At 51.1% G+C, this 12451-nt stretch overlaps 1 protein-coding gene and 1 long non-coding RNA gene across 2 annotated transcripts; one reads left to right on the forward strand and one right to left on the reverse strand.

Moving 5' to 3' along the window:
* Positions 1-372: 372 nt before the first annotated feature.
* LOC123349106 lies at positions 373-3752 on the forward strand. Its single transcript, XR_006573378.1, has 3 exons — positions 373-437; positions 1162-1232; positions 3586-3752. It is a non-coding gene; the product is annotated as an uncharacterized LOC123349106 (long non-coding RNA).
* Positions 3753-5173: 1421 nt separating this feature from the next.
* FOXF1 (forkhead box F1) lies at positions 5174-11249 on the reverse strand. Its single transcript, XM_044987790.1, has 2 exons — positions 10076-11249; positions 5174-6912 (listed from the first exon to the last, which is right to left on the reverse strand). The coding sequence occupies exons 1-2, from the start codon at positions 11139-11141 to the stop codon at positions 6752-6754; spliced, it is 1227 nt and encodes a 408-aa protein (XP_044843725.1). The 5' UTR covers positions 11142-11249; the 3' UTR covers positions 5174-6751.
* Positions 11250-12451: the final 1202 nt, after the last annotated feature.

Here is a 12451-nt window from a genome sequence, read left to right on the forward strand (position 1 = left end):
CGGGCAGCCCCCGCCACAGGCCCGTCCCCGCATGGCCCTAGCCCTGAAGAACCGCACCCCGAGCGGACGGCAGATGGCGCTAGCGCCGTGTTAAAGGGCTCCGCAGTAAGGCCGCTTAACCCTTGCGTTGCCGTCGAGTATTTCTGCTCCAATTGCAGTCCCCAGTCGCTTTTAGCTCTGCTGCTCCTCTTTTCTCTTGGGGGCAGGGGGTACCCGGAAGCCACGCCCCTGCAAGCCCCACCAAGGCCGTTGAAATCATGCGCTGCTTTATTTTCCTAATTTGCAAAACACCCCCCCCCCACCCCTCCTTTTCAAGGGTCCCTACAAAGCCCAGGACTGGCTTGAAAGGCAGTGATCAGACTTGCTCTGTGAGGCAGGAGGCCACGCAACAAGGCGGGGCGGGAGCTAAAATACAGAGCAACAGCCCAAGACCTGAGGTCAAGATGGCATTTTGCTCCTCTTTCCTACCCTGTTTAATAGGAGCTTGGCTTCACCTGAGATTTAACTCTGGCTCCATCCTCCCAGGGAACATGCCCCTATTCAAACTATGAAATTGGGGGCTGGCTGATCTTGCTTTTTGCTAAGGGGGGGGGGTGATTCCCCAGTAGTTGTTTCTCTGCTGCACAGCTAGGGGCTTAGCTGGAGAAGTGTATCCCCAATCTGTGAAAAGCTGGGCCTGACCTGCTAGAGAATATTCTTGGCATCCAAGTCATGGGCGCATCTTCAAAGAGCTATAAACCTAGGCAGGACCTTTGCTGGGTCAAAAACATAGCTAGGGGAAATCCTTGCCCCTTACCCAGGCATCCTGAGGGCATCTGGCCTCCCACTACCTGGGAGACACCTGAGCCAGAGACTATGGCCAAGCAATTCGGCCCTGGATCTTCAAAAGTCTTGGTATAGACTCCTAGTGAAATCAGTGGAAGTTGAGTCTAAATAGATTTGAGCATCTGGGCCCTTGTGTATTTGGTGTCTGCTCATATCTGGACACAGTTCATCATGCATGCACACCTATAGGTCCCATAAAGGGCATAGTTATTATCAAAGCAATTTTCTACTATCTTCTGGAGCAACTCACACAGGGGAAATGGCTGCCCTGATGCAGGAGAAGGGCCCAGAGATGTAGCAGCCTCCAGGAGTTTATCTTTTTCTCTCTGCCTGTAGGTGTACGAGATGGAGTGCTGCTTGTCTGTTTAGACTGCGCTCACTGACTTGAGGAATATGTGGCGTCCATGGTATGTGGTGGTTCTGTTTTTCCAGGTTTTAAAAAAATTAACTGTGCAAAACTTTCCTGTGGAATGGAGTTAAGGCCTCTGGGAGACTTGGCCTGCAGCCTGCAAGGTGCGTTCTCTCTCCCTCCACCCCACCCTGAGACCAGACTTTCCAGGGATTTATTGTATACACAAAAAGCAAGCCTGAAATGAAGCTGAAGGCTGAAAATGAATCTTGGGAAAGATAAGGAGACTTTAAGGAAAAGAACCACTTGGTGGCGTTTGAACTTCTAACCTCAGGACCTTTATCTCGGACGCACCTAGTAAAGATATTTGCTTCGGAAGCAAAATCCCTGACCCTAGAGTCTATGTTACATGGTCCAGTTCTAGCAGGGCTACGCAGGGAAATGCCATGGGTGAATAGCTGTATCTATTCAGGGCTGAGCTTTCTTCTGAATCTTTGTGGATTTTAGCAGCAGTTTAAAACAGACTAGAGAGATTTAAGGTATGCAGATATTCGAGCTATGCCTGCATGTAGACCTCTGGATTAATTGTGTGTGTGTGTGTGTGTGTACACTTATTCTCTGTATAATTGTATTGATAACATCACAATCGTGTGTGTGTGTGTGTGTGTGTGTGAGAGAGAGAGAGAGAGAGAGAGAGAGAGAGAGAGATCAGCAGCGTTCAAATAAGTCCCATAAAGGGCATCTTTATTATCAAGACAGGCTTTTACTATCGACCGGAGGATCTCCAACAAGCGAAAGGGCTGGCCCAGAGATATAACAGCCTCCAGGGGGTTGTGGGTTTTTTTCTCCCTGGCTCTAGGAGTATGAGACAGAGTGCTGCCTGCCTGTTTAGCTTGTGCTAGAAACCTCTACTTTCTGCATTAGAGGTATATGTATTATAGCCTCTACTTTCTGCAGTCTCTCTCTCTCTCTCTTTAATGCAGAAAGTTCAAGATAATAATACACATACCTGTAATGCAGAAACACTTTCTCGCTTTCTCTCTCATCTATCTATCCCCACCCACTCTAGCTAGCTAGCTAGCTATCCATCCACAGATTAATTTACAGGTCTATATCAAAATACATGTATATACTTCTAGTTTCTGCATAAGCAGTATATGAACTATATCCTCTAATTTATAAGCTATATTTATACCTACAAAGAGCGAGAGAAATGAATTACAGCGCCATAGAGGTATGTATATCTATACAGAAGTAGAAATGTGGGTGTCTATATACCGCTAATCTACCGAGATGGCTATTTACCTATGGCTAATGGCTGTCTGTAGCTACCTTTCCTGTGCTCTCTCGCTATTTAGCGAGAACTACACGCATCCTATACATAGGTCCATGCCTATCTCTAGCTCGCGATACGGTTTCTGGTTTCCATAACGCTGTGTGGGGTGTAAGTAGACGAGGAAGAGAGCTCAGCCCTTGGCGTTATCCTCCGCTGAGCCCTGGTGGTTAATATGAGCCATTAGTCGCGATGAAGATTTGTAAACTCGTGTTAGATTCAGCTAGATTCCCCCCACCCCCCAAGCACAGCCGCACATGCAGCCCAGTTAGGGTGGATCTCAGGCACTGGGCTGCTTTGTCTCCCTGCAACGAGCTCCTTCAGGTGGCAGGCTCGGGCCCTGGTCCCCCGGGGGAGGGTTGGCTTTAAAGACAACGGCTCCAGCTCCGAAGGTCACAGGCGCAGCCTGCCGCAGTGTCCCTGCCTATGGGAGGGATGGTGCTGGGACGACCCTTGCGGTCAGCATCGTCCCCAACCGCAGGGGCAAGCGGATACGCTGGGAGCGTTAAGGCTGGTGTGGGTCAAATTCCTCCCCCCTGACCCTGCCCAGCATCGGGCCACCTCCCCGCAAAGCCTTGGGTAGCAAGTTACTGCAGCAAAACCTCTCGGGAGCGTAAGCTGCTTGGCCCGATGCTCTGCACATTTGGATTGATAACATCCCAACCAGATAGAGAGACAAGATCTGTGCGCGCTGTACGTCGGTAGATAAAAGAGGTTTATTGAGAAGCAAAACGTAAACCGCTTTTACTCAGCTCCGAATTGTCCTGCAAACACCTACATTCCCTGGCTACGGGGAGGGGGAAAGCGACAGCACCGTTGCTTTCTAACTGCGAGCCGCCTTCTGCTTCAAGCGCTTAGATGCCCGTCCGGTCCCACCCAGAGCTTTCCTGAAACTGAAAAATCTGGCCTCTTGCAGACAATTCTTTAGGTTGTTTTCGAAATCACGTAGCCAAGGCGTGTAGGGCGCTTGGTGCTTTTAGCACAGCTGATTCGAGAGACAGTGTGTGTGTGTGTGGGGGGGGAGTCTTTTAATTCTTTAGTGTCTTAAAAAATCCATAAAATACCTGGTAATTTACAGTTTATAAAAATGCCTGAAAGTCTCACCAGCAGCAGGAGGAAAGAACAATGCAAACGTCAATGGGACGCCACAACGAGCCATGCACCCCAAAGCAGAGAGGAAAAGAAACAGGGAGGTGAGGATGCCAAACAAACAGACTTTCGCTAGCGCGGTTGCAACGCAGAAGATCTGCCCTTTTACTGCTGTTTGGTGTTTATTCCTTCGGGCAATAAACCTGCAGGTTTCCTGAGCAGCGGCTGGTTGTGCTGTTTGTTTTGCTCTTGCTGGGTTTGAGGGTAAGTTTTGTTTTGGGGGGTGGTTATGGCGGAGAGGAGGGCGGAGTATTTTGTTTTTAAGGCGTTTTCTTTGCCCATTGATCTGATTTTTCTCTTTATTTCTCCACTAATTCATTTTGCATTTCATTCTATTATTTCTAATGAGGGGAGGGGAGAGAAAGGGGGGGTTTCTTTGGTCTTTACTCCGAAATAAAAGCCCCTTCAGGTCAAGTGAATGTCGCTTTATTGACTTCACCTCGAATTACCAAAAAGAGACAGAGTCCCTGGCTTTACCAGTCTGCCTTCGCTTTAGAGACAGCAGCTTGTGCCATCAATTGCGTTCGTCGGGTTTATCGATAATTTCTATGTAACCGAGCCCCATATAAATTACCCCTCACGTCCAAAATGTCAAGTTTGAAAAGAACCAGTTTCAGGAGCTGTGGATCGCAAGAGCGAATGAAGCTGCGGTGGGTCCAGTCCAGAGATCAGCCCAAAGAGGAAAAGACGTGTTATCAAAGGCAAGCTAGTTAATTTCAAGTCATTCATTAAGGGCTTGATCCCAAACCCATTAAGTCAGTTGGCTGGGGATCTGGTCCTAAGCAAGAAAAACAGACCATTTGATTTAGGACACCGCTCTCCATGAAATATATCTGGCTAGTTCGCTCCTCCATTAGCTTCAGCTAATCCCAACATATGTTTTATAAACACCATTTTAGTTCCTTATAATAGGAAAAGCAGACTGCGGTGTTGGCAGATACAAATCCCCCTGTATAATGGGTAGGAAGAAAAGAGAAAGGAAGCCTTGAATTATATTTATCTTCATCAGCACGAAATTCCTTCGACCAAAAAAAAACCTGTCAAAAATCATATTCTCCTTGTAAAAATCGCCTCCGGGTATTTTTTAAATTATTACTATTATTATTTTAAAGATTTCTTTAAAACAAGGGGATTGAATTTAGCCTGGGATAAAGGACTTTTTGGAAGCAGAAGCCAAGAACAATAGCAGCGCCTTTCAAGTTTGCCCTGAAATATGAAATTGTTAAAAAATAAAATAAAGTGAAGATAGTCAAGTAAATTATCCTGGCCCGCAGGGATAAGAGCTGTGGCCATTTGAAGAGGGGGAAGATCTCGTTGTAAATATAGGGGCCTATTATGCCTTCCTTGCTCACCCTACCAGCCCACTGGCACCGCAAAGGGAGTTTGGGATGATCAAAAGCCTAATGCTGCCAATGGAAAGATTCCCACAGACTTTGGCTCGGGGGCCCTATGCCCCCCATAGAGGTGTCGCACACTCTTACCACGCATTACAGCGCATGCTCGTTTATTTGCTGTTCATACAATTGTGAAGACCATGTACAAATAACATACATGTTTTATTTTTGGTTCGGTTTTTTTTTTAAAGGACAAACGTACACAAAGGGGCCAAAAAATCACAATTACCATTTAATACAGTGCAGAAGAAAATTAAAATAGGTGTCACCGAACTGTACAAAGGCGGAACAAAAAAGGGGGGGGGGGCGGGAGGAGGAAATAATCCTTCATTATATATATATTTATATAAAACACGGGGCGGATTGTCTTTACACGCAGGTCAGACATTTTAAAAAATGTACAATGGCTAGCTAAAAAAAATCTATATGGCAAATATTGCCAACAAAATTACCCCACTTTAATACTGATCAACTGAGGCTACTGGTGTCTCGATTATTAGCAAAAAAAATGTAGAATAAATAACAAGATGAGCCTGGCTATTTTTTTTTTCAAAGTGCCTTATTCTCTCTGCACATGGTCTGATCCTTCAGTCTGAGGCAGGCAAATAACTCCCTTTGGGAGATTTTTTTGGCCTAATGCGGGGTTGCAGGCAAAAAAAACCCCAAACGAACAAACAAAGGTACGTCTCTAAAACAGGGGCGAGAATGGGGTCTAGGATAAAGCCAATGGGAGGGGTTTTGTTGCCCTTATTGAAACGCCAACCCCCCCCCCCCCACTTCCTCCTGAGCCAATGCTTAGTCCTTAGTGTATAGCGCTGATTCACACATTCCCTAACCCAACAGGGAGAAGGAGACCACAAAATCTACTGCAGGATTTGGAGAATTGGCCACAAACGCACAATCACATGAAAAGAGGGCACGTGGAGTTCTTTTCTGCTCTCAGGGAAGTCACTAGCCCCACAGCCATTGACTTGGCTAGTGCAGGAAAGCCTCCCCACACATACACCAGTAAAGAGCTGAGAGGGAATAACACAGGCACAGAGAGGAACTATTTTCCCTTTTCTCTTTTTAAGGCAGTGCGGGGTTGGAAGAGCCCTTGGCCAGAAATCCCATCTGTGTTCTGAAGAAGATTCCAAGCAATTCCTTAACCCTTCAGTGACACGTCCCGACCAGACCATTTCCAAAAGCTTTCCATGCTCCTTTTAAAGCTCATCGTGACTAGCGTTCTGGTCCAAGCAAACCCTTCCCGACCACTTTCATCTCATATTTTCCGGGTGGTTTTTTTTAAACACTTATGGGTTGTTTTTTTTTTTAAATACAATTTTGGATTTTTTCCCCACCCCATCAATAAAAAAATAAGAGCTCGTTTTAGCAATGAAACAGACACGTGATTCTTGGAAACTTGGTCAGATCACAGCCCCCGCTACAGAGGGAGGAAAGAGACAGCACCCCGGGTTCACTTTACCCTTTCCAAAAAGGCACGTGCATCCCTGCTTCTTTAGCTTAGTGTTAATTCATTTCAAAATGTTCCCGAACGCCTGGCTTCTGCGGATGGCTTCTATACCTCCAGAGTCAAATCAGTCTAGTTATTCGGATGTCCCTTTAGCACAGAGGGTCTTTCGGGAGGTCCCTTCCACATAGAAAGTTTCCTTTGTGTCATGATTGGGGGGGGTCCCCCAAAGTTGGCTTCTTTGCCTGTTATCACATAACACACGGCTTGATGTCTTGATATGTCACTTGCTGGTGATAGTAAGATCCGCTCCCTGCTGAATGCATCGAGGAAGAGGCCATCGCGTTGAAAGAGAAGACGAACTCTTTCCTGTCACACATGCTTGGAGACTGGGAATGATACCGCGGGATTCCTGGAAGAAATCGGGGATCAGAATTAAAATGAAGCTTTAGCAAGTGGCTAGACCAGTAATCCTATAGAGAGGCTTACATCGAATGAAGCCGCTTGGGGGATCTCTACCGTCACCCCGTGCTGGCTGGGGGGCATTGGGGAGGAGGGTTTTCACTGCACGGAAGGGAACACGCCAGTGCTGCTTTATCATCCCAGGGGGGTTTGTTGCGCTCAGACAGGTGCCGTCATGGCTTCGATGTCTGCAGTCCTTACTCAGAGGAAATTCCCATTGACTTTAATGGGAGTTTTGCCCGAATGCGAATTGCAGGATGGGGCGGTATATTTCCTGGCTGGCTAAGGAAGCAGAAGCATTTCGAAGATGTGTGTTTACATTCTGCGTCCTTGATATACAGATTGCGGGCCTGATGCTCCTTCCGTGGGAGTCAACGGGGGAGGGAAAGGCCCCTTGATTTCCAATGGGACCTACCGGGCTCTGACTGCTTACCCCTCCCTGCTCCCACTACCCCTGAGCTCTGACAACGAAAAGAAGTTAGCAAACGTGGGGCGCAAATGTGAGGAAGCCCAGAGAGCCTGGGGTTTTTAAGCCGAACTCCCATCGAAATCAAAGTGAAACCTCCAGGAGATTTCCCCCAGTGACACCAGAAGCAACGCAATGCGATATTAAAGCAAACCACAGCAGTGGGAACAAGGATAATAATAGGAGTAAGCGCCAGGGTGCCGACAGCCTTCCGAATTATTCATTTTTTCCCCTGCACAAAATCAATCAACTCTTGAAACGTTTCCTTCTAACCTTCTTTGTAAACCCAACCCAAGTCCTCCCAGGCTGGTGCCATTGTTACACGCTTGGTGTTTAAAATGTTGTATTAAAAACCCCGTAGTGTGTCCCTCAGATTCGGACTAAATTATAGTTTGCAGTTAATTTCGAATGATTAATCCGGACTAGTCCCATGGAATTTTGCAGCTAATCTGAAGTGATTCATCCGGTCTATTCCAATTATATTTTCGCAGTTGATCTGAAATATTAATCCGGATTACTCCAGGCGCTGCAGTTTAGTTCCCGTAACAGTATGTTTACACGTCTGAGGGGCTGAACGTTCCACTTGCCATCGGATAGGTGGGAAAGGAGATTTGCCACGGGCGACACCGCAGCGTTCACTCTTGCTGTTTCATGGCCGCTATTCCGGTTCACCCTTATTTTATGGGACTCAGTTTACACGCCGGACTGTACGTTTCTCCAGCAGGCCCGCATTTCAAAGCCCAGATTGGCCCCGAAAAGCCCCCCAGGAGATGTGTTAAAATGCAGTTCCCCCAAATAGCACTCGACTAAAATAGCGAGAGAAATAGGAGGCGAAGAGGCAGCGATTTTTTAAAAGGCTGCTGAAGTTAATTGTCAGGTTTCAACACAAAAGCCAGGCCACGGAGAAACCCCGGGTTTAGCCCTATTGACAAACAGCGAAGCTGTGTGGCAGTTTTAAAACTTTCCTGCTTTGCGATCACTTCGTTTCTATTCTTACTGCGAGCCCTGTTACTCCAACAGAAAATATGATCGAGCGGGCCCACTAGCCGCTAACCCAGTTCATCGTGTCTACAGCGTATCGGTACAAGGACCCGATCGAACAAAATTGCCACTGAGGTCAGAGCTGATCCGGAGATCTGGATTCATTTTTGGTTCGACGTTTTTAGTGCCCGATCTAATCGATTCATTCCGATCCGGTTAAAATATATCGGAACATTTCCCCCTCTTCGGGTCCCCCAGTCACCCCACTCCCTTCCCAATAGCACAGGGCCTAGCACGAAATTGCACACGGGACACGAAAGCACCAACCTCCGCGCAGAAAAAACATGCCTGGGAAAACGGAGCCCGGCGGAACTGGTTTCAACGCCATGCATGGCAGGCGTGAAAACCTGAAATCCTGGCCTCTGGGCACCCCCCGGCCGGCAATGGGGCCGCGATTTCACCCTAGGTCCCCTGGACTGGGACGGTGCAAACAGCGCAGCGTCGGACTGTCCCCACCGCAGGCAAAGGGAATCCCCAGCAGAGCCGCAGGCTGCTGGGCCCGAGATAACCTCTTCCCGGAGCTCGCTACTCCGGCCGGCCGCTGCCCTCCTAAACCCCCGCCTCGCCTCTGGCGTGTTCCCTTGAAGCGAGCCCTGTCCGGGAGTGGCTCAGCCCCTGGCCACAACACCCCCCGGCTCCTAGAAACCGCATCCCCCTCCCCAGGTGAAATCGCACCTCGCGGGATATTTCCCTCCCTGCAAACAACAGCTGATCTCCTCAGCACAATGGGAGTAGGTGCGTGCGTTGGTTTAATTCACCCTGGCAAGGAAAAACATGATCCCTGGCTGGGCTACAGAACTCTAGATTACTTTACTTCGGGGTCACCTATCGGGACACCCTCCTGTCCCCAGCCACAATCCCCCCTAAACTACTGCGGAGCTAGCCCTGTTTGCAAAATCGACGGCACTTCACGGCTCTCACGTGAGTGCTTAGGTGTGGCTATAGCTAGTCAGCTCTACCGATCTGCTTTGCAGAGGTAGGAAGCGATCGTTCATGTCCCAAGCCAGCAATTACTCTTGTTTGTTATACGGGCTGCGAAAAGACTGCAGAAAAATAACCCCAAATTGGAGGAATCCAACGCAAAGCAGAGTGCACCGAAAAAGGTGGGAGGAGTGATATCAGATTTGGGGCCTGAATTCCTAAATGGATTTTGAAATCAGAAAGATAGATAACTAAAATATCACACACACGTATTTATCTGCCTAATTTCACATTTAGACATGACAGATTTAAAAGCTTTTCCTAAAGGCCGCGAAAATGGTGTCCCAAAACTTACACAACAGCCGGGGGAGAAAAGAGGTAGCGGCCGGGGCCCCACGCCTCTATAGGCGTGTGTATATGTTTACGTGTGCGCGCGGGCATGTCCATGCGTGTGAGTGTGTGTGTGTGTGTGTCATGCCTGAGCATACAAACACTTGCAGGAAGTGTCCGTACGGTCACTTGCGTGGCTCGATGGCCTGGCTCGCGTGAGATCACTGGGATGGCTGTTGCAGCAACGTTGCATGCATGCTCCAGGGCCTGCTCCTCGGCAGTGCACCTGAGAAGGCCCCAGGCCGCCGGGCATCGCCTCCTCTCCCCCCCCCCCCCCCCGCACCGCCCCTGTTACCTTGCAGCTCTGCGGCGTTGTGGCTGTTCTGGTGCAGGTAGGACTGGTCCAGGGAGTGCGTGGAGAGGCCGGAGGAGAGCGGGTTGGCCGCGGGGTTGCAGGGGGACAGCGACTGCTGCTTGATGTAGGGCGCCCCGCTGTTCAAGGCGGCCGAGGCCGGCGGGGCCCAGGGCGAGGCCGCGCTGGAGTAGACCGAGTGCGGCTCCATCACCCCGCCGCTGGCCAGCAGCGGGGAGGCCGGCACGGAGCTCTCGTGGTGCGCGTAGTCGCCCCCGGAGGAGCCGGTGCAGCTGCCCATGTAGGAGTGCCCGCCGTTGGCAGGCAGGTGGGGCACGGCGTGTCCCCCCAGCCCCATGCTGTCCACGTTGCCGGGCAAGTGCCCGTTCATCATGCCCAGGCCCCCGTCCAGGCCCAGGCTGCCGGGGCCGCAGGAGAGGCCCCCGGCCGAGCCCTGGAAGCTGTAGCTCTCCGGGGAGAGGTGGTTGAAGCCCAGGCTGTTCATCATGCTGTACATGGGCTTGAGGGCTTGGCATTTCCTCCTGAACCCGCGGGGCCGCCGGCGGAACGAGCCCTCCTCGAACATGAACTCGCTGGCCGGGTCGATGGTCCAGTAGTGGCCCTTGCCCGGGCGGCCCAGCCCCTTGGGCAGCTTGATGAAGCACTCGTTGAGCGAGAGGTTGTGGCGCACCGAGTTCTTCCAGCCCTGGTAGGAGCCGCGGAAGAAGGGGAAGCGGCTCTGCAGGAACTGGTAGATCTCGCTCAGCGTCAGGCGCTTGGACGGCGAGCTCTGGATGGCCATGACGATCAGGGCGATGTAGGAGTAAGGCGGCTTCTCCGGCCGCCGGATCCCGGCGTTGCTCTTCTTGGCTTTGCCGCCGCCGCCGCCGCCGCCCGCGGGGGTGCCGCTGCTGGCGGCGGAGGAGGCGGACTCCATGGCCGAGCCCGGCTGCTGCTGCTGCTGCTGCTGCTGCTGCTTCTCCAGCGCGGAGGACATGAGGCTGCAGCCGCCGTGCGCCGCGGGAGGAGGGGGCTGAGAGGAAGGAGCCTGCGGCACCTCTGCAGTCATCGACAGCGGCGTCCCCGAACCAGCTCCGGCCCCCCTCTGCTCAGCCCTCCTCCCCCCCTGCCCCGGCCGCGCTGCTGGGGGTTATTCCCCCCCCTCTAGGTGCAGGGGGGCTTTCCACCCGGAGCCTGCACCCCCTGGGAATAAACAAACGCCAGTGACCCCTCCACCCTGCCCCTAAATCCGAGCCCCGCGGCCAGGCTGAGCCAGAGGCGAAGGGACGGGCCCGCTCTCCGGGCTCGGGTGCGGAGCAGAGAAGCCCCCTGGAACTGTTTTGGGTTTTTTTTTCCTTTTCCCCTACGTTGTTTTGCAAGAGGCTGGTCTCCCCCAACGCCGCCTCCTGGCTCTCAGCTCGGCTGCTGCTGCTGCTGCTGGGACTTGCTTTTCATCTCAGTCGGGCTGGTTCTGCCCCCAGCCGAGCCGATCGCCTTTAACTTTATCTCGTGTCAGCGGCGTCTGTCGGGTCTTGACAGTCAGACGTAAGAAGCAAGAGGAGTTCCCCGCCCCAACCAACTCCCCCACCTCCCCTTCCCCCCCCCCCCTTCGCTCAAGCTCAGCTCTGGTGGGCACTTAAAGGGACCTTTACACTCTGGCCAACTGCTTTGCAACTGACTCACAGGCGGCTCCTTCTCGTATTGGGCGTCAATCCCGTCTCAATACGCCCCCCCCCAGGCGGTCTGTGGGGGTGATTTGGGGGAGGGGGGCCGGGAGAAAGGGAGTTTTATTGTCTTTACTTTGCCTCGCAGGTAGCAACATTTTTAAGTCACTAACATTTTCCTCTGGACTCCTCCGATTGTCAGCCCCATCTTCCCAAAGCCCAGTTGAGGACGGTGAAGCCAAAGTTGCCCTGAACAAGGCAGTTTTCTGAGATCTTTGCTCTTACCGTCTCTAGTCTGAAATCATACCAGAGATCGAACCGGAGCGGGGCAGGGGACCTGCGGGGGGGGGGAGATTCAACGCGCCTGCAGGATTTAAAAGAGACAAAAATCTAAGTAGCAGCAGGTTTAAGTTCCCGGGCTACTCGCGTATAGCCCGAGAAAAACAGCTGTTTGCTGGCTCCGAAAGCCAGGGGGGCTGTTTGTACACAACTATGAGAACGGGGAAAAGCGGCTCGCCCTGGAGTGCGAATCTAATTTGAAATGTAGCAGGAGTGAAGCTCGCCCACTTAAAAACCCAGTTTCTGATTTCTTTTGAAGATAGACAGGAACATGGGCAGGATGTTTATACGGCGAAATGTAAACATCGTCTCAGGGGTTCTTTAATAAAAAGAAATCAGAAAGAAAAGTCCCTGGTAGTTCGCATAGGGCCCGTGC

Source organism: Mauremys mutica, chromosome 14 (assembly GCF_020497125.1).
Source record: "Mauremys mutica isolate MM-2020 ecotype Southern chromosome 14, ASM2049712v1, whole genome shotgun sequence".
NCBI lineage: Eukaryota > Metazoa > Chordata > Testudines > Geoemydidae > Mauremys > Mauremys mutica.